Source organism: Pyrus communis, chromosome 12, assembly GCF_041283825.1.
Source record: "Pyrus communis isolate YQ-2024b chromosome 12, ASM4128382v1, whole genome shotgun sequence".
Lineage (NCBI taxonomy): Eukaryota > Viridiplantae > Streptophyta > Magnoliopsida > Rosales > Rosaceae > Pyrus > Pyrus communis.
The window spans coordinates 9,565,943-9,589,603 of NC_142576.1; the positions used below are offsets into that span (position 1 = coordinate 9,565,943).

Sequence of the window (23,661 nt, forward strand, 5' to 3'; positions counted from 1 at the left end):
GGGATTTAGGATTAAAGTTAGGATTTCTGTTTTGAAAACACCTAATTTCAATTACTGCTTGATGTCTTTGTATTTGGTTTAATTTTTCTACTTTTGAATTTTGATTGAGGGCTTTCTTCGAACTATGTAAATTTGGAATTTGGGGATTGCAAACTTGTGATTTGTGGATGCATTCATACGATCTTTCTAAATTATGTTAATATATGCTTTTCCTAATCTCAAACTGAAAAATCAAAACAACTTCGAAATACCGAAATTTCGGTTTGGTTTCGAGTTTTGAAATTCCATCTCGAAAAGGATCAGTTTGGGAATCGGGACTTGGGTTTCGGTTCGGAATCCTGACCTGAACAAGCCTCATCATCAGCGCGTAGGGAAACACACGTCAGCGCCCAGCGAAACACTCTGTCAGCGTCGAGGGAAACACTCCATTAGTGTCTAAGGAAACACTCCATTAGTGCTTAAGAAAACACTCCATCAGCGCCGAAGGAAACACTCCATCAACACTGAGGTAGGCATCTCATCAGCGCTAGAAGCACTCAACATAACACCAAACCAATCATCTAGGAGCTGCTGGAAGATCAACAAAGCATTCCCTCAAACTTGCTTTTTCTTTAAGATGTTTTGGGTCTAGTACTCGCAAACTCAGAAATGAGAAACGTGAGATTTTTAGCTCATCTCTTTATAACACAAGCCCATCAAAACCCTTCAACACGAAAACCCCCCCAACACCCCGATTCTATTATTCCCACTCATTCTCAAATTTTTAATAATTATTATCTTGTTATCTTGGCCCCTCATGAAAATGTCATGACAAAGCCTACACATTGACTTGTACGCTTTGGTAGGCAGCATGATCCAATTCCGTAGTGCTTACTTTTAATAAAATATATTTTTTGCAAACCTCACATATCTTCTTTAGGTAGATTTTGGGGCCCTACTACCCTTCCAGCCTTATCCAACACTGGAGAATTGAAGCTGCCAAAACCCTAAAAAAGATGAGAAATAAGAGGTGCAAGATTACGTGGAGGCAAAGAAAGCTGTTGCCTGAGAGAGCTTGCTCATATTCTTCAGGAGATGCTTATTAGTGCTAAACCATGATATGAATGATTAGGTTGAGGCGTTTCTCAGTCTTCATCGTCCCTAAACCGACCTCAGCGATTTCGGCCAGGCGGAGTAGAAGTGGATAAAGCACTCCAGAACTGGTGAGTTATTGCGTGGATTTAAGATGATGAGCAACATACTTAAGACGACTGAAAAACATAATCACAGTTAACCCTGATACAAAAACTGAAAGTCTGAAACCATCTGATGAACGAGTTAGGCGTTTGGCACCGAAATGGACGCCGGGGTTGCCAAGGTTGCAGATTTTAAGCTGTAGGCATAAAAATTAAGACTTCTATATGATATCCAGAAAGTCAGGAAAAATAAATTGGATTACGAGGAAGGGAGGGAGGCTGGAAAACATTTGGAATGAGAGGAGCAAAGACGATCTAATATCCACATCTCGTAAATAGTTTACAGATGTGACTCCAACGACATGTACAATCTTTGTCACGGACTCACGGGCACATTCGCAACGTTCAAGAACTACAACGTGCATGCGACGTAGCTATCACCGCCATAACCAAAAAAAGAACAAAGAATCGAACATGAATCTTCTCTACAATCTGGTTTTCATTTTCAAAGTTTCAGCTGTGATTGAAAGAGACAGTATATGACCCACTAAATAGTTCAAAAACACACAATCATTTCTGAGGCATAAAAACCCCACAAAGTCTAAGCACTAGGATTATAACTACGATCTAATTGTAAGGGAAGTGTAAAAAGAATTTTTACGTAAAATGTACGGCACATTCTATCCTGAAACCGCTTCAACTTATGCAGTCAAGAGCTGGTATTGTGCCGATTCAATATCTGCAGCTGATAACTTGATGATTGGCAGTACTAGTGCCAATCAACTCGGCCAGTGCAAGAAAAATCTGAAAAAAAAGGTCGAACGCAGCCATATAACAGCCAACGACCCTATCAGAATGAGCATGTATCATAACATCAGATATCTTAGCATAACTCATTCATCTGAAACTAAACTATGACACAGAAAGTGTCATTGTCCAAAGAAGAAAATATAAACGGTAAGTAAGAATATGATCACGTCCCAGAGAACAAATGGAAAACTCATAAGAACAGGTTTTACTTGAGGGTTATGAAAACCATTTATTGAGCCCCACAGGACGCAATGTCCTACATTAATCTATTATACGTTACAAGAATACAGTATGCTCATCCTCCTTTACCGGGGCTTATTGCTGCCAAAATTGTTAGTAAATAAATCATCCCCTCAACTAAACAATAATAATGGAAAGCTTCGCTCCCAATGCAATATAACTGAATTCTCTCCATGAGAAACACAGTCCAAAAAATTGAAATTGTCCAAAACCCTAGCTAGCACCTTAGGTGTCAAGAGAATGGCGTGTTCACCTTTTAAAGGTGCAATATAATAATTTATGCAGCAGCAGACTGCTTCTCCTTGTAATCATCGAGATTAAGAGCTTCAAGCAACTTGGGCCAAGACTCTGGGATCCCTCCTGGCAAATCAAACTCCAACAGTTTCCCTCGACTGCGGTAAAACTCCTCTACAGGCCGACTCTGGGAGAACCATTAAAAATAAAATCATCAAAATGAAGTGAAGATAACATTGAAAAGAAATGTTCTATTTTCATCCCTCATTGACTCTTTAGCATTTAAAAATGTTATTCAAATGTGCCCCTGACTAATCATCAGGAAAATAAAGCAATACCTTCTCATTGTAAACGTGAATCCGATGTTTAATCACTTTTTCGGTATCATCCGCTCGAGTAACAAGCTTTGACATACAATGTGCAGGGGGGAGAAGTGGAGCCATGCTAATTGCAGGATGTCCATTTGCGCCCTTGACATTAATGGATGCCACATTAAAATTTCCCCCGCACTGACTACAAGTTCTCCTCCCAAGGCATTTCTCGAGCAGCACATCTTCCCGGAGCTTCAGATTGAGCACCAAATCAATCTCTGTCACCCCTTCCAATATTTCCTACACATACATTGTTACAAACAATCAATCCTCAAGCACATTTCCACCAATTCAATACAACGTTAACATTCGCAATTCCAAGATATCAGCTTTCAATCAGTCAATTGCTCGTCCAGATCAATCAAATTCGTTTAAATCGGATCGCGACCACATTCAATTGTAAATTTAAGATCTTTTATACTACTTTGAATCACATTACACCATTCGAATGCGGAAACACTTACTGCTTGTCGAATCGTTCTAGGAAAGCCATCAAGAATAAAACCCAGTTCCCCTTTAGCTCCCCCAGCCTCCAATCTCTTCGACAACAAGTTTATTATGATCTCATCAGACACCAACTTCCCCTGGTTCACGATCTCCGATAACTGCAACCCACAATAAAACAAACACAGAAAATCAAAACCCAAAAAAAAAATGCAGATCTGACGAAAAAAGTAAGCAATCAGAAGAATAAAACCTCTTGGGAGAGAGGGCCGGAGGAAGCGAGCTCTTCGCGGACGAGATCTCCGGTGGCGATGTGAGGAACGCCGAGGAGATTTGAGAGCCGACTGGCGTACGTGCCTTTTCCGACGCCCGGCGAGCCCAGGAAGACCCACTGCACGCTGCGGTCCTTGGTGTCCTTCACCGCGAGATTGGGCGTGGACCCCAAGCGTGGGCTGTAAGATGAGGCGCCGTGAGAGGAGGTATCCGGCGCGACGCCTGAGTACAGGCACCGGCTTATGCGGGAGACGGAGGAGAGGGAGGAGAATGAGAGTTTTGATAGGCGGGCAAGGGTCGCCATTGCAATGGCGAGGTTTGCAGTGATGGGAGGGGACTGAGAAAGTTGGTTGGCTGTTGGGAAAGCGTTCGGTTTTATGCCCGCTCAACAGTCAACCCTAATGACTGATGTCGTTTTTTAACCAACTTGTTAGGATAAACGACTTGTCGTTCCTACACCCTTGGTAGGACGGAATGATCAGGAATCGCCACGTGTGTTCTCATTTCCCACAAATAAACCAACGGTCGAAAGGTCGCCACTTTCCCTCGACTGCTTCTTCTCTGAGAAACTATGGCGGTTACTCTCTCTGCAACGCTCTTCTCCAGCACCCTCCAGCTTAATCGGACCACCAATCGCAGTTCTCCACGTGCATTCCCCGCGCAATCTTCGAATTTGAAATCCAGCTTCGTCCTCAATGTCAACAGCTGCAACGGAATCGTCAAGTTCTCACCGCGCCAATCCGCCGTCGTAGCATCCGCCGTCTCTGGCTCCCCCGGCAAGTGTTCCTTTTCCAATAATCTGTTTGGTTTCCAAGAAAATCTAGAAAGTAGAAAACTATTATAATCCTGTGCGGACGTGAGCAGGGATTGACTCTTCTTTGAGCGGTGAAGATGCGGCGAGTTTATTGGAAACGGTGAAAGTGTTTGATTTGAACGGGAACGGGATTCCGATATCGGATTTGTGGAAGGACAGGACAGCTGTCGTCGCGTTTGCGCGCCATTTCGGGTGAGTTTCTATTACCAATTGAACTATTTCTTTCTGTACTGAGATTTGATTAGCAATCGTTAATCTGTATTAGTTGAGAATTAAAGTGTTGTTTAATTTTCAGATGTGTCTTTTGCCGAAAGCGGGCTGACTATCTTGCATCAAAGAAGGTATTTACTCATTGATCATAATATATAATTTGCAGCTTCCTCGGCATCAAAGATTAGTACGTGTTAAATTTAATTGTTGAATGGGAACTTTGCCATTTCCACAAGGCATACACTGAAGCCTCCCCGAGGAGGAGGATGTGCGTAATTACCTTTGGGTAGCGATTTTCGCACTCCTTAGTTTTTCGTCAATTGAATATTAGACGATTGTTTCTGCACTTGCATTGAAATCTCTTTGGTCGCAACACAATTTTGACATTTCTTTTCATGTTGACAGGATATAATGGATGCATCTGGTGTGGCGCTTGTTTTAATCGGACCTGGTAGCACTGATCAGGTTTGCCCTTAGAAACTGTATTTGATACATCTGCCATCGGTTGAGAGTTAATTTTTTCTGAGGTTTCGTTATCTATTCCTTGTTTTGATTTGTTAAATGAAATGACCGTTTATAACCATGAGCGCTAATTCGTGTAGGCAAAAGCATTTTCTGAGCAAACAAAATTCAAAGGAGGTAAATCTCAAGAGAGCTTGTGTTATCTACCTTGAAGGGTTCATTTTTTCTCCTCCTTAGGGCATCTCAGTCACAAAATTTTATTTTGTTTTATTGTATTTCAGAAGTTTACGCTGATCCCACTCACTCATCGTATGAGGCGTTAAGATTTGTTTCTGGGGTCACAACTACATTCACTCCCAAAGTAAGAAACACTTCATGTTTTTTATAAAGGTAGCTAGTGGGACTTCTCATCTAAGTTGCTTCCACCACATTCTAGGCTGGTCTTAAGATAATAGAGTTGTACATGGAAGGTTATCGACAAGACTGGAAGCTTTCATTTGAACAAGACACTGTGGCCAGAGGCGGCTGGTATATCTGTATATCCATATCTTACTACAAGTTATATATATATCATGGGAGGATTCACCTTTTATTACGTTCTTGTTTATTTGGCAGGCAGCAAGGTGGAATAATAGTTGCAGGCCCTGGTAAAAGTAACATTTTGTACATTCACAAGGTTAGTCTTTCTGTCCTTCTGTCTGAATGGGAGTTAATCACGTGGTAATAATCGGTTCAGACTGAAACTTCACTAGGAAATCTGGCAGTATTTGCTGATAAAACACTCCACTTTGATTAGGAGAACAGAAACGAGGAGATTTTCAAAAGTTCTTCAGAGAAAAAATGAATCAATATTTACAATTAGATCCATTAAAAGATTTCCTCTTTCCTTTCCCATTAAGATAGGAACTCTTGCTCATGGCATTTTCGGACTTCTAGATTCTCATGCTAGCGACTTGTGGCTACTTAGGAATTTCATGTTAATAAACACCCTTTTTTTCTCCTCCCCACTTGATAATATCACACTCTAGGCAAAAACACTGCAAACTCAATTGTTTAGAGAACACCTAACTTTGTAACACGAAAAGAATTTCACAATTAAGAATGAATTAGAGCATGATAATGAGCTCTTAAACGTTTTCATATAAAAGTTATAGTTGTCAGGTCGTTTTTCCTAATTTGTTATTTCTTTTTCCGGTTGGAGTAGGATAAAGAAGCTGGGGATGATCCAGATATCAAAGATATTCTCAAAGCATGTTGTGGTTCGTGAATTCTAGTTGTCTTTACCTTTGTCGAGTGATTGTGGATCCTATGTCAAGTCATTTCAAATTCCTCATCGAATCAGTGCATTCCTAACTAATTAGCCTAAATCTCGTGATACTTGCAAACCTCTTGTCCAAACATACGCAGGAAAATCGTGTTATAGCGAATATTGTAATGTTGTACCGATCAGTCCATGAAGTAGGGATCTAATTCTAGAAAGATGAAATTGTTCTTCTGGAACACAAATTAGAAAACAAAAACTTTAATGATGAACAAATAACGGAGCAACGTAGAAGCAGGAACCCGGTCTCCTGATCGAAGGATTAATTTTCTTGAAGAATGCTCTTCTTTTGTTGGGAGAAAAAAGATGAGTGATACGTGTGAAGAGGAATGTTAGTTCTGAGCTTAGGTTAGGGTTTTTGGTGGGTGTAGAGCTTTTTTCACACAAATAGGTTTTATTTTTCTTCGAACTGGGTGAATTCAATGTTTAAATAGAATTTTATGTTACATTTTTGTAAGTTTAGGTTGACCATTTAAACAAAGCTTATTAAAGGTTCGAGTTTGGGTACCTGTTAAAAATGCAATTTGTGGACAACACAGTCATAAAAAACGAAGGAAACAATGGCCAACTAGGTGAACTTTAGCACAATAATATTGAGTTTGGCTCGGCTTGTTTACAACGATATTGCTCGTTGGCCATATGATCGTCATATTCAAAATCTGAACTTAAAAAGCATCTTCCCTGAAGATTACCTTCTCTGATGTTGACTTTGGAAAAATATGTCGTGTAATTATTGTATGTCACCGGAGCGCGGCCAAGTGCTATACTTGTATACATGTTATAATATGCGTCAATATTCTACACTTCGAGGTAGTTATTTACAATAAAATAACAAATCACAAATTACAGGGAAGCTTCCTGGATTTTTCTTTATAATATGGTTCGAGAAAGTTTGGTAAGCTTTGAAAAAGAATACATACAAACACTGCTCCTGAGCAATGTGACATGAAAGCAATGACAAATATTGCCAGAGAAATCTATCTGCAATTATTCCAAAATTTCTAACTTAGACTAGTTCTCTATGCATGTTTGTAATTTACTAGCCCGGCAGCCTGTGTGCGATCCACTGTATAAGTTTTGATTCAATAGTCTTCGGTCACTCAATTTAATTCGTTGGATCATCCAAAAGTCTAATATATGTCGACATCGAGTGCTACTTACTAATGAAAAATCTATGTAAGAGACTTTTATCAAATTACAAGAAAGTTAAGGTTTCACAATAAAATGAATTAGTAATATATGGAGTAGTCCAATTACTTAAAAGCACTTTTCTCTGATGTGGGCATACTCTCAACATGCTCCTTCACATGTAGCGAAATTTTAAACTTAGCATGTGAACAACACAAATCAGGCGACTTGAAACATGTGTGCCAATTGTGCTTTACACGTGGGACAACCTGCTATATTACCATAAAGAAAGTTGGGTTTCATCATAAAACCAATTAGTAATATGGGAAGTGGTCCAATTACTTAGAAGCACATGCAATGTCCTTTTTTTTTTGGAAGTGGGATTCTCTCTAAACATGCTCCCTCACGTGTGGCACAATTTTAAGTCTAGCACGTGGACAATACAAATCGTGTGATGTGGGACAAGTGTGGTTATTGGACTTTACATGTAAAATCACATGTTATAATACCATGAAAAAATTAGATTCTATCGTAAAATCAATTAATTATATGAAAAATAATCCAATTACTTATAAAGGTAAACAGATTTTTATTCCTCCCATGAATGATTCACTCTCGACAATAATTCACGAACCACTTTTCCAAAGAAAAAGAAAGAAAAAAGAAATGGCATTGACCACATAGTCCAACCACAACCTACATAAAAATATCAAAATAACGTATAAAAATCACTCACCACACATGGTCTAACGAGCCTTCAATCTGCTTCTGGGTTGCTCTTTTCTTGGTCAACTTCTTACTGGTTTCTCTACTAGTTACTCATTGTCTTCCTTGTATCAGTAAACAAGAAGGAAGGATGGCAGAATTCCTTACTTTTGCTTCTGAGGGGATACTGAAGAGAGTCGCTTTACTTGCCGAACAAGAATTCAGTCTTCTCTGGGGTTTCAAAGGAGAACTCACAAGGCTGCGTGACTCACTATCCAAGATCCAAGCTATGCTACGGGATGCACAACAATCGCACGTTCGGGGCGAGACTGTGGAAATGTGGGCGAAGGATCTTGAGGACATAGCTCTTGATGCTGACAATGTCTTAGATGAATACGAATATGAAGTTCTCCGGCGCAAGGTAGAACTGCAAAACCATACGAAGAAAAAGGTGCTCAACTTCTTTTCACACAACAATCCTCTTGCATTTCGGCTCAAAATGGCACATAAAATTAAGAACATTATTGCGTCGTTGGCAAATCTGAAGAATGAGGCAGCTAGTATTGGACTAGTTGCTAGGTCAACGTTTGTTGATGCAACCTCTGATGATATGGGAGTGCTTGACAGGGAAACAGTCTCCGGCTTTGATCGAGATGAAAAGTGCGTTGTTGGAAGGGAGGAGGTTGTGTCTGAGATAGTTACAACCTTGATCAACTCAAGCAAAAATAAGGAGAATTATCTTTCAGTTATGGCCATCGTGGGCATGGGGGGCTTGGGAAAGACAACCTTAGCTAAATCGATATATCATGAATATGAGATAGATAGACACTTCGATAAAAGAATATGGATATGTGTGTCCACCCCTTTCAAAGTCAAGGCGATTTTAAAAGGGATCTTGGAATATCTTAAACCAGAAAAGGCTGCAATACAGCATAAGGCAGCAATTTGTGAAAACCTCCAAGAAGATTTGAGAGGGAAGCGATATCTTCTGATTCTCGATGATGTTTGGAATGAGGATCCTCAGCAATGGGATAATTTGATGAGTTGTTTGTTAAACGTTAGAGATACTCAAGGAAGCATCATTGTTGTCACTACTCGCAGTGTCAATGTTGCATCGGTCGTGCAAACACTTCCTAGGCATGATTTGGGAAAACTATCAGAAGAAGAATGTTGGCTCATATTGAAGGATAAAGCATTTGCAGATAGGAGTGCTTCTATAACCGAAGATCAAGAAAGAATTGGAAGGGAAATCGCTAGAAAATGTGCAGGTGTTCCATTAGTGGCAAAGGTATGCCTACTTGAACTTGTTACATGGTTTTTTTTTCTTATTCTTATTTGTTGTTCATTAATAAAGCCATACCTCATCACTAATTTTTTGAAATTTCCATCTCATTATAACTTTTTAAACATGAAAAGATTGGCATAATGAGTTCTTAGGGCTCCAACACGAATACCATTTTTTTATAGTTTCTCAGAAAAAGAAAAGAGTTCGAACAGAATACCATTTGATTTTCTTTTGTTCTTGTCATAGTCTTCATTTTCCTTGATAGTAGTTGGTTAGATCTTGTTTGATGATATTTTTATTTTCTTTTATCGAAAATGGTTATGATTGTTGTACATTGTTATTATTGCTTAGTTTTACCCAATCAATTGTCATTGAATAGAAATTCAACTCATGTAACATTAGGTTCTGGGAAATATGATGCGTTGTAGGAGTGACAGTTGGCAGTCTATTCAAGAAAGTACAATATGGGATATACCAGAAGGGGAAAAAAGAATTTTTTCGGTTTTGAAGTTGAGTTTTGATGAATTGAAATCACCATTTTTGAAGCAATGTTTTGCATATTGCTCAATGTTCACCAAAGATTTTGAAATTGAAAAGGATGAGTTGATCCAACTCTGGATGGCTCAAGGATTGCTTCACCCTTCTAACAAAAATAATCTAGAGATGGAGGATGTGGGAAATGAATATTTTAATATTCTCTTGGAGAACTCCTTCTTTGAAGATGTTACCATGGATAATTATACTACTACCACTATTACCCACTGCAAGATGCATGATCTTGTGCACGATCTTGCCATACTTGTATCAAAACCAAAAAGAGGCGACTGCAATGAAGTTCGACATATGGCGCAGGTTTCTACCTCAGTACTGCAGGGGATTCCAAAAGGAAGTGCTCATAAATTACGCTCAATATTTGTGAATGGTGAAATTTTGGGTAACATCTTATCAAGCTTTAAAGGCTTACGAGTCCTAAATTTATATTGGGCTGATATCAGTGAGTTGCCATATTCAATTGGAAAGTTGAAACACTTGAGGTATCTGGATGTTTCTAGGACAAGGATCAGCAGACTCCCCGAGTCTATTGGAAAGCTTTATCATCTACAAACGTTAAAAATGCGTGATCTCAAGCTCGAAGAGTTTCCAAAAGAACTGAAAATTTTGATCAACTTGAGACATGTTTATTTTGATCAGGTGGATAAGATATATCCACTTGGGATTGGGCGTTTGACTAATCTCCAATCGCTATCTGTTTTCATCGTGGGTAAGGAAAAAGGTCGTGGCATAGAGGAGCTGGCTGGCTTAAAGCTACTGAAAGGTGACCTATGTATATATAATCTAGAGAATGTGAGAGATGAAGAAGAAGCGAAGAAAGCAAACTTAGTGGAGAAGAAAAACATCCGAAAACTAGGTTTTGACTGGAAGGCAGACAGGTCAAGAATCAGCATTAACGATGAGGATGTACTAGGAGGCCTTCGACCACACCCTAAGTTGGAACTTTTAGGAATATACAACTTTATGGGTGATAAGTTTCCGTTGTGGGTAACAAGTAGTTCGTTTCCTGCACTGAAAGTAGACCTGGCAATTTCTGACACGACCCGATAACCCGACACGACACGACACGAAATTAACAGGTGTTTGGGTCGACACGATAACGAATCGGGTCTTATCGGGTAACCCGATAAGCACCTGTTAAGATAACGGGTTGGGTCGGGTATACACGTGGGTAAACACGATACACGATAAGCAGAATATTATTTTTATAATTTTATAACCCTCAAAAAATACTGTAATAATTATATACATTAATTTTACAATTTTATACCCCTAAAAATTATAATAAATATATATATATATATATTAAATTAACTATAAAATTTATAATAATTATAATAATTATATATACTATAATAATTATACCCCCAAAATATTAAGTCTATCTATACTAATTATATATATATATATATATATATATATATATTAAATTTTATAAAAACTATAATAATTATTAATTAATAATTTAATATGCATGATCATGCATTGCATATTTGCATGATTTTCCATTGAAATTTGATGCGTCAGGACTCATATGTGATTTGTTTCCATTCTCAAATTTCAATAATCAATTTCTTGCCATTGCCATTTGCCAACTTGCCGCCCTTTTTGAAAAAAAAAAATGGAGGGAAAATGAAAATGTTAAGAAAAGTTGAAAATAAAACAAAAAAGTGAGGGAATTCAATTAGGGAAAGATGTTGGAGGGAAAAGTGAAAATGATAAGAAAAAGTTGAAAAGGAAACAAAAAAGAGAGGGAAAAATGAAAATTAATAGAAGTGGTGAATCTAAGTATAAATAAACTCTAAGTATTAGTCAATCTATCGTTTTACGAATTCTCCAAAACTAATTTCAACGATCCAAACCGTCAAAATTGTTTGTATATGCTTGGAGATCACATCAGCAAAAAATCACAAAAAAAAAACATTCAGAGATCAAGTAACGGGACAAAGCTTTTCAACGGTTATAAATGAAAAATCACGATTTAACGGTTATTTTAACTCCGATTTTGATGATTTTTTATAACTACACTCCTTGACCCTATATGAATACAATGAATGAATTCGATCTTCAATTTAAAATATTTACACAAGTGGATACCACAAAATCTTATGTTATACTTAATAAAAGTATAAATAAACTCTAAGTGTTAGTCAATCTATCGTTTTACGAATTCTCCAAAACTAATTTCAACGATCCAAACCGTCAAAATTGTTTGTATATGCTTGGAGATCACATCAGCAAAAAATCACAAAAAAAAAACATTCAGAGATCAAGTAACGGGACAAAGCTTTTCAACGGTTATAAATGAAAAATCACGATTTAACGGTTATTTTAACTCCGATTTTGATGATTTTTTATAACTACACTCCTTGACCCTATATGAATACAATGAATGAATTCGATCTTCAATTTAAAATATTTACACAAGTGGATACCACAAAATCTTATGTTATACTTAATAAAAGTATAAATAAACTCTAAGTGTTAGTCAATCTATCGTTTTACGAATTCTCCAAAACTAATTTCAACGATCCAAACCGTCAAAATTGTTTGTATATGCTTGGAGATCACATCAGCAAAAAATCACAAAAAAAAAACATTCAGAGATCAAGTAACGGGACAAAGCTTTTCAACGGTTATAAATGAAAAATCACGATTTAACGGTTATTTTAACTCCGATTTTGATGATTTTTTATAACTACACTCCTTGACCCTATATGAATACAATGAATGAATTTGATCTTCAATTTAAAATATTTACACAAGTGGATACCACAAAATCTTATGTTATACTTAATAAAAGTATAAATAAACTCTAAGTGTTAGTCAATCTATCGTTTTACGAATTCTCCAAAACTAATTTCAACGATCCAAACCGTCAAAATTGTTTGTATATGCTTCGAGATCACATCACCAAAAAATCACAAAAAAAAAACATTCAGAGATCAAGTAACGGGACAAAGCTTTTCAACGGTTATAAACGAAAAATCACGATTTAACGGTTATTTTAACTCCGATTTTGATGATTTTTTATAACTACACTCCTTGACCCTATATGAATACAATGAATGAATTCGATCTTCAATTTAAAATATTTACACAAGTGGATACCACAAAATCTTATGTTATACTTAATAAAAGTATAAATAAACTCTAAGCGTTAGTCAATCTATCGTTTTACGAATTCTCCAAAACTAATTTCAACGATCCAAACCGTCAAAATTGTTTGTATATGCTTGGAGATCACATCAGCAAAAAATCACAAAAAAAAAACATTTAGAGATCAAGTAACGTGACAAAGCTTTTCAACGGTTATAAACGAAAAATCACGATTTAACGGTTATTTTAACTCCGATTTTGATGATTTTTTATAACTACACTCCTTGACCCTATATGAATACAATGAATGAATTCGATCTTCAATTTAAAATATTTACACAAGTGGATACCACAAAATCTTATGTTATACTTAATAAAAGTATAAATAAACTCTAAGTGTTAGTCAATCTATCGTTTTACGAATTCTCCAAAACTAATTTCAACGATCCAAACCGTCAAAATTGTTTGTATATGCTTGGAGATCACATCAGCAAAAAATCACAAAAAAAAAACATTTAGAGATCAAGTAACGGGACAAAGCTTTTCAACGGTTATAAACGAAAAATCACGATTTAACGGTTATTTTAACTCCGATTTTGATGATTTTTTATAACTACACTCCTTGACCCTATATGAATACAATGAATGAATTCGATCTTCAATTTAAAATATTTACACAAGTGGATACCACAAAATCTTATGTTATACTTAATAAAAGTATAAATAAACTCTAAGCGTTAGTCAATCTATCGTTTTACGAATTCTCCAAAACTAATTTCAACGATCCAAACCGTCAAAATTGTTTGTATATGCTTGGAGATCACATCAGCAAAAAATCACAAAAAAAAAAACATTCAGAGATCAAGTAACGGGACAAAGCTTTTCAACGGTTATAAATGAAAAATCACGATTTAACGGTTATTTTAACTCCGATTTTGATGATTTTTTTATAACTACACTCCTTGACCCTATATGAATACAATGAATGAATTCGATCTTCAATTTAAAATATTTACACAAGTGGATACCACAAAATCTTATGTTATACTTAATAAAAGCATAAATAAACTCTAAGTGTTAGTCAATCTATCGTTTTACGAATTCTCCAAAACTAATTTCAACGATCCAAACCGTCAAAATTGTTTGTATATGCTTGGAGATCACATCACCAAAAAATCACAAAAAAAAAACATTCAGAGATCAAGTAACGGGACAAAGCTTTTCAACGGTTATAAACGAAAAATCACGATTTAACGGTTATTTTAACTCCGATTTTGATGATTTTTTATAACTACACTCCTTGACCCTATATGAATACAATGAATGAATTCGATCTTCAATTTAAAATATTTACACAAGTGGATACCACAAAATCTTATGTTATACTTAATAAAAGTATAAATAAACTCTAAGTGTTAGTCAATCTTAAAAACAAAAACTCTTTATCCTTGCACATTTAATATTTGTAATAGATTAGTAGTGTATGTATTATTTTTTTTATTAGGCTTTCATTTTCGAGTGTAGATATAGTACTTGAACGAGAAATGTTTTAATGCTTTCAAGTAATATTTATGTCGCAATGTGTGGTATGTGCAAATTTTAAAAAAAATATATATTTTTTTTAACGGGTCATAACGGGTCATAACGGGTCGGGTCACTTTACCCGTTGGGTAAAGTGACACGACCTGTTAAGGACCCGTTAAGATAACGGGTGTGACACGACACGACCCGTTAAGATAACAGGTGTTACACGAAAACGACACGAACACGACAGACACGACCCGTTTGCCAGGTCTAATTGAAAGGATTACATATCGATAATGCAAGGAACCTAATTGAATGGATGGAAGCATCAGAAAACATAGTGGTGTTTCCTTGCCTTGAGGAGCTATTTCTGAGGAATTGTCATCAATTGAGAAGCGCCCCCAGTCATTTTCCATCTCTTAAAAAGTTAGAGATAGACTCCATGGTTAGTGGCATGCCAATAGCAAATATAAGCACCAACCTTAGCACTCTAACTTGTCTCACATTAAAGAAAATAAGGGGACTCGATTCTCTGCTGGAAGGGGTGTTAAAAAACAACAAGAATCTTGCATGTTTGAAGATAGAGGATTGTCCAGAGTTATCTTGTATTGCTACGGATGTATATGGGTGTTGCGCCTCTCTTGATTCGTTGCGTATTTCTACATGTGATAATCTTAGATGTTTGCCTGATGGGCTTCACACTCTTCTATCTCTTAAGAAGATAGCTATAGAGCGTTGCGATAGTCTAGAGTTCATTCCAGTTATACACGGTCTCACTTCTCTTTGCAAATTGTCCATTGTTGACTGTCCTCAGTTATCCAGTCTACCTAATGGGCTAGATTGCTGCACCTCTCTTCAAACATTGGAAATACAAAACTGCTCCAAAATAACCACAATTCCAATCACACAAGGCCTCCCATCTCTCTGTGCATTGCATATTACATATTGTCCTGAATTATCAAGCCTACCGAGGGGGTTGGAATTTTGTACCTCTCTTCAAAAGCTGACAATATCGTCTTGCTATAAACTCACCTTGATTCAAATTTATAGCCTCCCATCTCTCCGGAAGTTGTCGATAAAGTATTGCAGGAGTCTAGAGTCGATTCCAAGTTCTTTACAAGGCTGCACATCCCTCCGTGAACTGCATATCAGTTGTTGTAACAGTTTGAAGCATTTTCCAGATGGGCTACAACCGTTTGCCTCTCTTGAGAATCTCACAATACGCAGTTGCTCAAATCTAGAAACTACTCCAAGTTTAGAAAGCCTCACGCACCTCCGTGAGTTGGTTATATATGATTGTGATGGACTAAAAAGTTTACCTGGTGGGTTAGCAGCATCTTCACAATGCAGCCTCGCCCACTTGAATGTATTGAAAATTGGTGGGTTCAGGAAGGAGCTCGATTCATTCCCTCCTTTTCAGGTTATGTCACAACCTGAAAGATTAAGCTTGTGGGGTTGGCCGAAGCTCAAGTCTCTACCTGAACAAGTTCAACACTTCACTTCTTTAACACATTTGGTTATATATTCCTTTGACGGCTTGGAGGCTCTTCCTGAGTGGTTGGGTAACCTTACATCTTTTAAGTTCCTGCAGAATTGCAAGAATCTGATGTATCTACCTGTCGCTGAAGCTATGCAACGTCTCACCAAATTAAATGAGATACACATTTTTGGTTGTCCCCTTCTAAAAGAGAGATGCAACAAGGAGAGCGGCCCAGAATGGCCCAAGATTTCACATATCGCAAAGATCACTGGTAGTTTTTGAAAGAGTTTCTAATCTTTAATTATAATACTTCAAAAATCTCTCCCTTTCCAAGCCTTACGGGAAGGCTTTTATATGTACATCACATCAACAACTTTACATATTAAATTACTAGGTGACAACATGTACACCCATGCCTCAGCACTATCTATACACCTTTACATATTAAACTACACACACATGCAGCAGCACCATCTGCTGTCTTCTGACAGTAGCTTTAGTAGTAACCAAGCACGCATGGGAATACTTCGGACAGCACACATGCACCTGCACATTCCTTCCTGCTGTTCATGAGTCAGCAAATGCTTGCTGTGCTGTCTGTACAGTTTGGCCTGCTGTCCTTCTTCCAATACTTGGGTTAACAAGAAAAGCTTGAGCTTGACTTCGTCTAACACCCCCCCGCAAGCTAACAGGTTGAGGAGCAACTGGAAGCTTGGACACCAACAAATTGAATCGAGACGAAGACAGACCTTTGGTAAATAAATCTGCAAGCTGATCTTGTGAACAAATATAATTAACCAACAGTTCACCACGAACCACTTTCTCCCTGACATAGTGATAATCAACCTCTAAATGTTTGGTTCTAGAATGAAACACTGGATTGGAAGCAAGAGCAATTGAAGACACATTGTCACACCATATTTGAGGTCGAGTAAGATGTAACTGCAAGTCCCGAAATAAAGACCTCAACCACGAAAGCTCAGCTGCGGTGTAGGCAAGTTGCCTATACTCGGCCTCAGCACTCGATCGAGAAACAGTTTTATGTTTTTTTGAACTCCATGAAACCAGATTTGAACCAAGATAAATACAAAACCCCCCAGTTGAATGCCGAGTATCCGGATTCCCAGCATAGTCCGCATCTGAAAAAGCAGAAAGATGAGTAGTACCTGGCTTATAAAGGAGACCATGACTATGCGTCATCTTCAAGTATCGTAGAATCCGTTTGACTGCCATCCAGTGAAGAGTTGTTGGAGCATGCATAAACTGGCATACTTGGTTAACTGCATAAGATAAATCGGGACGAGTTATCGTTAAGTATTGTAGAGCACCGACAACACTACGATACATTTCTGGTTTATCAAACGGATCTCCAACATATGCACTGAGTTTTTGACCAGAAGACATGGGTGTAGAAATCGGTTTGGCATCAGTGAAATGTGTGCGTGACAATAAGTCAAGAGCATACTTGGATTGGCACAAATGCATTCGATTTCCATCGTACTTAACCTCTACACCCAAAAAATAATTAAGTAGTCCCAAATCCTTCATGGAAAACAAAGTACCCAGCTTTTGAATTAACTGAATGATGTGAGAAGAACTGTTGCCAGTAATCAGAATATCATCCACGTAGATGAGCAGGATAAGATACACCCCTTTTTGGTTGAACACAAACAAACTATAATCACAAGTTGATTCCTGAAAACCAAGTTGAAGCAGGTAATCTGAAAACCTCTGAAACCATGCCCTCGGAGCCTGTTTAAGACCGTAAATGCTCCGTTGAAGTTTACAAACATGATTGGGTAACTGTTGATCAACAAAACCCGACGGTTGACGCATGTAAACTTCTTCGTTCAAGAAACCATGCAGAAACGCATTTTGGACGTCAAGCTGCCTAACTTGCCAACCTTTGGAAACTGCAAGACTTAAAACAAGCCTAATGGTGCTGTGTTTAACCACAGGACTAAAGGTCTCATTATAATCCACACCAGCCTTCTGATGAAAACCATTTGCGACAAGGCGAGCCTTGTAGCGCTCAATTGTTCCATCTGCATGTCTTTTCAATTTGAACACCCATTTATTTGGGAGCAAATTCATCTTTGGATGAAACGGGACCAAACTCCACGTGCCACATCGTTGTAGCGCATTAAATTCCTGTACCATGGCATTTCTCCATTCCTGAGACTTGACAGCTTGACTGAAACAAGTCGGTTCAATTGGAAACTGATCAACAGTTACATGCATAGCATATTTAGGGTTAGGTTTTTGGATGCCAGACTTTGATCGTGTAGTCATTCGATGGTCATTATTTTCTGACAACACTTGTACTGATTCCATGGATACCACAGCTTGTTCATGTGAAGGTATGGGTGATGACAGAGGTAAGGCCGACACGGGTGTAGTAGAGGGTGGACTGGAGGAGTCAATTGAAGGATTGGGGACAGGTTCAGACGGTGCAGTGGAGGGTAAGGAAAGAATTTCATTAGAAGGACAATTTTGACGGAGAGGAATAGCAGGTACATTAGGTGAGTGAGATAAAGGAGACGTGCTAATATCATCAAAATTAAATAATACCACGGGAGAGTTAAATGTACCTGAATCGACGACATTTTCTGAGGTAGATGTGAGTCCCTTAAAAGGGAAAGAGTCCTCATCGAATAGGACATGGCGAGACAAGTAAATTCGTCTTGTGGACAATTCCAAACATTTGTAGCCTTGGTGATTCAGTGAATAACCTAAGAAAACACAAGCTTTTGATTTTGGTTGCAGTTTATGTTGTGTGTATGGGACTAACCATGGAAAACATCGACAACCAAACACTTTCAACATGTCATACTTTGGAACTCTTTTAAACAACTTCTCATAAGGTGACATATTGGATAAAAGTTTTGTTGGCATGCGATTTATCAGGTACGTAGCGGTAGAACAAGCATCAAACCAAAACTGATTAGGAACGTGAGATTGAGAAAGCATAACTATACTGGTTTCAACAATATGGCGATGTTTCCTTTCTGCAAGTCCATTTTGTTCAGGATGTTTTGGGCAGGAAAAACGTTGTGAAATCCCACTGTCAGAAAGAAACTGTTGAAAAGCACGACTTTTATATTCCCCCCCTTCATCACATTGAAAAGTTTTAATGGCAAGATTAAACATGTTCTCGACAGTGGCTTTAAATTTTACAAATATCTCAAAAACTTCACTTTTATTTTTCATGGGAAAAATCCAAGAATACCTAGAGTAGTCATCCACAAACAACACATAGTAACGAAAATTTTCATTAGAAATAACGGGAGAAGACCAGACATCAGAGTGCAAAAGTTCCAATGGAGACGTAGAAACAGACTCGGACAAATTGAAAGGTAACTTTTTACTCTTTCCTAAGGGACATGACTCACAAAAGCTTACATGAGGAGGACCATGAAGTGGTACTAGTTTATTGGAAATTAAAAACTTAATTATTGAGTTGGCAGGATGACCAAGTCTAGCATGCCATTTTTGCACTGAACACCGTACCCCTACCAAGGCTGACATTGAAGACTGGAACCGTCCACTGCCATTTGGAAATGGGTATAACCCATTCTCACATCTCCCTCGGAAAAGCGTCTTCCGAGTCTTGATGTCCTTAACAAGAAAAAAATATGGGAAGATTAGCAGGTAGCAATTGTTGTCTAAAGTAAACCTATGAGCAGATATGATGTTTTGAGAAGCAGTTGGGCAGTGAAGAACATCATTCAAATCAAAACAACAAGCTTTAGTATTTAGTTGTTGGAAACCAAAATGAGAAATAGGAATGCCAGAATCATTACCTACACCTCCAATAGTTTCATTACCAGTGTACTCTTTGGGATTAACCAAATTTTGAAGGTCAGGAGTGACATGTGCATTCGCACCACTGTCTAACAGCCAGGTACCATTGGATTGCTTGTTGAGAGTAATAGGCGAGGAGGACATGGCTGTGAGTTTGTGAGCAGGAATTCGACCTTCATAAGCAGAATTCATCCTTTGGAAGCAATCAAGCGCAGGATGACCTGGTTTGCCACATATTTGGCAAATAATACGCTCACCAGAAAACGAGGATTTCTCACCATTAAACTGCTGGTTGCGCTGATTGGTGGGATTGCGGGGATTGTTGCCACGCTGATTTGACAGAGAAGCACGGGTGAAGGAAGACATTCCTCTTCCATTCCCACGCGATCGTCCACCACCACGTCCTCTAGTGGCAACGAAGGCGTTGACAGGTGCAGGTGCAGCCAAGGAATTATTCTGATCCACCATTCGTCGTTCAGTTGTCAACAAAAGTGCCTCAAGGGTGGGATAGGTGATCGGGGTATCCCTAGCTTGAGCAGCACTTACTGTCATCTCAAATGCAAGTCCTAGATTGTTCAACACAATCTGCACGAGTTCATCATCACTGACCGGTTGACCCGCGAGAGCAAGATTATCAGCAATCGCATTCATGCGATCCAGGTAATCCGCAACAGAAAGATTACCTTTCTTTGTCTGCAGCAACTCATTCCGCAGGAACAAAATTCTGTTCTGAGAAGTGGAGGCATACCTTTGCTCTAAAGCTTCCCAAGTGGCACGCGCAGTTCTCTTGCTTGCCACAGTAGCTAAAACAGACGCTGTCAAGGAGCCATTTATCCAACTCAAGATCATTTGATCTTGTTGAATCCACGCACTGTATGCAGGATTGACAGTGGTAGCACCAGGCAAGTTTTTTGGAGGGCACACCAAAGTACCATCAACATACCCCATCAGATCTCTACTTTTGAGAATTGGGAGAATTTGAGCCAACCACAGTGGGTAGTTGGTTCTGTCAAGCTTGATATTAACAATAGTGGAAAACGGATGAAACTGATTGGTGGTAGGTGGGTTGGTGGAAGAACTGACATTGTTTTCAGCCATTGAAGCGTGGGAAAAAAAAAAAAAAAAAAACAAACAGGATCTAGTCGTTAGACAATGAGAGGCTCAATACCATGAAAGAGTTTCTAATCTTTAATTATAATACTTCAAAAATCTCTCCCTTTCCAAGCCTTACGGGAAGGCTTTTATATGTACATCACATCAACAACTTTACATATTAAATTACTAGGTGACAACATGTACACCCATGCCTCAGCACTATCTATACACCTTTACATATTAAACTACACACACATGCAGCAGCACCATCTGCTGTCTTCTGACAGTAGCTTTAGTAGTAACCAAGCACGCATGGGAATACTTCGGACAGCACACATGCACCTGCACATTCCTTCCTGCTGTTCATGAGTCAGCAAATGCTTGCTGTGCTGTCTGTACAGTTTGGCCTGCTGTCCTTCTTCCAATACTTGGGTTAACAAGAAAAGCTTGAGCTTGACTTCGTCTAACAGTTTTTTCTTTCCTCTTGCATTCTACTTTTTTCTCTCGCATTTCAGTTTAGTTTTCCCTTGCATTCTACGATTTACTGCCTTGTCATATTTTTAAATCATATGATAACCTGATAATTAAGATATGCTCTCTTTGCTCATTTTAGTTGACTATCAACCATACTAGCCAGACACAAGACTTGTCCCCAAATACTTCAAAGTCGAGTGCATGGTTGATGTAAATCTTATTCAAGTCGGCCACTCTTTTAAAGGTACGACTTCTATTTTAAACTTTCAAGCATCTCCAAAATGAACAAAAACATGATACTTTTTCCTCCTTCGATATTGATCAAAGTTGTTTGTTGTTTCCCGAGACAGGTGCTGTTGGAGTTGAAGTACTGTTTATGGAAAATTATGTTCATTTTAATTATAAGCGTACGAGCACTTCCCAATTGCTTAAAGTTGCATGGTATCAGGGTAATCTTTTCACCTCCTGTACCTCCTCTCCTCTAACTTCTCCCTGTTTACGGGTTTCATAGTTTATAGCTTTGCTCATGATGTCGTTTCTGCAGGGGCATCGTTTATTCTGTTAGCATAATTCGGAGGTGGCTTTCTAGGATGGATTTCACTCAACTGGAGGAACTGTTGTGCAATCGGTCCAAACAAGCTCGGATTTCAGGGGATCAGAATGTAATCTTAATCGTTGAATTTATAAGGTGGGTGATGATGCCATGTCCTCAGATTTTTTATTAGCCTATGCATTCAATCTGCCATCTGTGGACTAGCAGGGTAACTGTAAAAAATTGTTTGCCTTCTGTGAGATGTAATAATTAAGGTCTGCCAAAGGAAAAGTACTGAAGAACATTTCTTATCATTTTGATATATGTAGCTTGTACCAGATTGTGAAGTAAGCCTGGTTGGTTAGGCTCAGTAGCAAATCCCAGGCGACTCGTATGAGGCATTAAGATTTGTTTATCTGGGTCTCAACCACACTTACTCCAAAAGTATGTAAGAAACATTGTATGTTCTTTTTTATTAATTTGACAGTGCATACAGAAAGTAGGACTTCTCATATAAGTTGCTTCCACCACATCCCAGGCAGGTCTACAGATAATGCAATTTTACATGGAGGGTTATGGACAAGACTGGAACCTTTCTTTCGAACAGGATTACAGGACACTCTGGCCAGAGGTGGCTGGTATATATTTTCGTTTAACCATCTTATAACTACGAGTATCATGTATGTACAATATTGGGATGTCCACAATTGTGACATTGTTTCTTTGGCCGGCAGCAAGGTGAAATTATAGTTGTGGGGTGCGGGGAAAAGTAATATCTTGTACATTCACAAGGTAAGTCTCCTGGGTATCTGTCTGAATGGGAATTAATAACCTTGTTCCTATTGATCATCATCTAGGAATAACTAGTTCCAGTTGAAGAGAATCCATTTTGATTAGGAAAATAGAATAGAGGGAAGTACATATAGTTTTTCAAATCACAAATGACTTGATGTGTCGTAGAGAATGAAAGATTTCTTCTTTCTCAATACAAGTCAGGAACTTACTCGTGACTTAGTGCCGGCCCTGAGGAGGTGCAATAGATGCCACCGCATAAGGCCTCAAATCGGAAAGGCTCTCGATTTTTCAAATTTGCATACATTTACGTATATATAATAGTATGTGTAGAATATTACAAACTTGAGTCTTAGCACAAGTGGTATTATTGCTTCTTTACAGCAGCCTAGGAAATGCGTTCAAAACTCGTCTCCATCATCTTTTCAGTTTATTTTTATTAAATGCATAAGCTTCCACAAAATAATATAAAAATTCCACACAATAACATGAAAATTTGAACCTTGACCCTCGAAATAGTTAAAAAAAATAATACGCCACCTTTCCATTTGTTAAATTTGTTTGTGTTGTTAGAATTTATAGAAGTTCAATTGAAAACTATAATTATTTTTTTTGAACAAAAAAAATAAAATTCTTAATGTTTTTTAGGGCCTCCAATTCACTTTCGCACAGGACCCTCAAATCTCAGGGCTAGACTTGTAACATGTTGTTTTGGTTATCATTTGAAAATGACAAAGATGCTGGAGATGATCCAGGTATCGATGGCATCCTGAAAGCAGCATGGATTTTGAATTCTGTTTAGTCTTCGTTTATATAGCTAAATGTGGATTCATACGA

General features: G+C 38.1%; 4 protein-coding genes across 6 annotated transcripts; 3 read left to right on the top strand and 1 right to left on the bottom strand.

The window, feature by feature from the left end:
• Positions 1-2,188: 2,188 nt before the first annotated feature.
• Positions 2,189-3,924, bottom strand: LOC137745552 (adenylate kinase 1, chloroplastic). Its single transcript, XM_068485513.2, has 4 exons — positions 3,528-3,924; positions 3,295-3,435; positions 2,798-3,070; positions 2,189-2,646 (listed from the first exon to the last, which is right to left on the bottom strand). The coding sequence occupies exons 1-4, from the start codon at positions 3,849-3,851 to the stop codon at positions 2,503-2,505; spliced, it is 882 nt and encodes a 293-aa protein (XP_068341614.1). The 5' UTR covers positions 3,852-3,924; the 3' UTR covers positions 2,189-2,502.
• A 142-nt stretch (positions 3,925-4,066) lies between these two features.
• LOC137744861 (Thioredoxin superfamily protein) lies at positions 4,067-6,482 on the top strand. 2 transcript variants are annotated; one of them, XM_068484668.2, is made up of 9 exons: positions 4,067-4,323; positions 4,412-4,553; positions 4,657-4,702; positions 4,977-5,036; positions 5,174-5,210; positions 5,315-5,394; positions 5,504-5,561; positions 5,649-5,709; positions 6,238-6,482. In XM_068484668.2, exons 1-8 carry the CDS (start codon positions 4,119-4,121, stop codon positions 5,663-5,665), a joined length of 645 nt encoding a protein of 214 aa, XP_068340769.1. In that variant the 5' UTR covers positions 4,067-4,118; the 3' UTR covers positions 5,666-5,709; positions 6,238-6,482. The 2 variants fall into 2 exon arrangements, with proteins under 2 accessions (XP_068340769.1, XP_068340768.2); XM_068484667.2 differs by having other exon boundaries at positions 4,068-4,323; positions 5,470-5,561.
• A 1,656-nt stretch (positions 6,483-8,138) lies between these two features.
• LOC137744858 (putative disease resistance protein RGA3) lies at positions 8,139-22,396 on the top strand. 2 transcript variants are annotated; one of them, XR_015954084.1, is made up of 7 exons: positions 8,139-9,475; positions 9,875-11,041; positions 14,929-16,398; positions 21,640-21,744; positions 21,851-21,949; positions 22,045-22,188; positions 22,362-22,396. XR_015954084.1 is itself a non-coding variant. In XM_088681142.1 (2 exons), the coding sequence occupies exons 1-2, from the start codon at positions 8,339-8,341 to the stop codon at positions 11,072-11,074; spliced, it is 2,337 nt and encodes a 778-aa protein (XP_088537268.1). In that variant the 5' UTR covers positions 8,139-8,338; the 3' UTR covers positions 11,075-11,289. The 2 variants fall into 2 exon arrangements, 1 of the variants encoding a protein (XP_088537268.1); XM_088681142.1 differs by lacking the exons at positions 14,929-16,398; positions 21,640-21,744; positions 21,851-21,949; positions 22,045-22,188; positions 22,362-22,396 and having other exon boundaries at positions 9,875-11,289.
• On the top strand, positions 14,967-22,396 carry LOC148692307 (uncharacterized). Its single transcript, XM_088681143.1, has 4 exons — positions 14,967-16,398; positions 21,640-21,744; positions 21,851-21,949; positions 22,045-22,396. Exons 1-2 carry the CDS (start codon positions 14,967-14,969, stop codon positions 21,657-21,659), a joined length of 1,452 nt encoding a protein of 483 aa, XP_088537269.1. The 3' UTR covers positions 21,660-21,744; positions 21,851-21,949; positions 22,045-22,396.
• Positions 22,397-23,661: the final 1,265 nt, after the last annotated feature.

Coding starts and splice junctions, on each gene's coding strand:
- LOC137745552 (XM_068485513.2), bottom strand. CDS start 3,851: ATGGCGACCCTTGCCCGCCTATCAAAACTCTCATTCTCCTCCCTCTCC. Junction 3,436..3,527: donor CCGGCCCTCTCTCCCAAGAG/GTTTTATTCTTC, acceptor TGTGGGTTGCAG/TTATCGGAGATCGTGAACCA. Junction 2,647..2,797: donor TTCACGTTTACAATGAGAAG/GTATTGCTTTAT, acceptor TGGTTCTCCCAG/AGTCGGCCTGTAGAGGAGTT.
- LOC137744861 (XM_068484667.2), top strand. CDS start 4,119: ATGGCGGTTACTCTCTCTGCAACGCTCTTCTCCAGCACCCTCCAGCTT. Junction 4,324..4,411: donor CGCCGTCTCTGGCTCCCCCG/GCAAGTGTTCCT, acceptor GGACGTGAGCAG/GGATTGACTCTTCTTTGAGC. Junction 4,554..4,656: donor GCGTTTGCGCGCCATTTCGG/GTGAGTTTCTAT, acceptor TTTAATTTTCAG/ATGTGTCTTTTGCCGAAAGC.
- LOC137744858 (XM_088681142.1), top strand. CDS start 8,339: ATGGCAGAATTCCTTACTTTTGCTTCTGAGGGGATACTGAAGAGAGTC. Junction 9,476..9,874: donor GTGTTCCATTAGTGGCAAAG/GTATGCCTACTT, acceptor ATGTAACATTAG/GTTCTGGGAAATATGATGCG.
- LOC148692307 (XM_088681143.1), top strand. CDS start 14,967: ATGGAAGCATCAGAAAACATAGTGGTGTTTCCTTGCCTTGAGGAGCTA. Junction 16,399..21,639: donor ACATATCGCAAAGATCACTG/GTAGTTTTTGAA, acceptor TGCTCATTTTAG/TTGACTATCAACCATACTAG.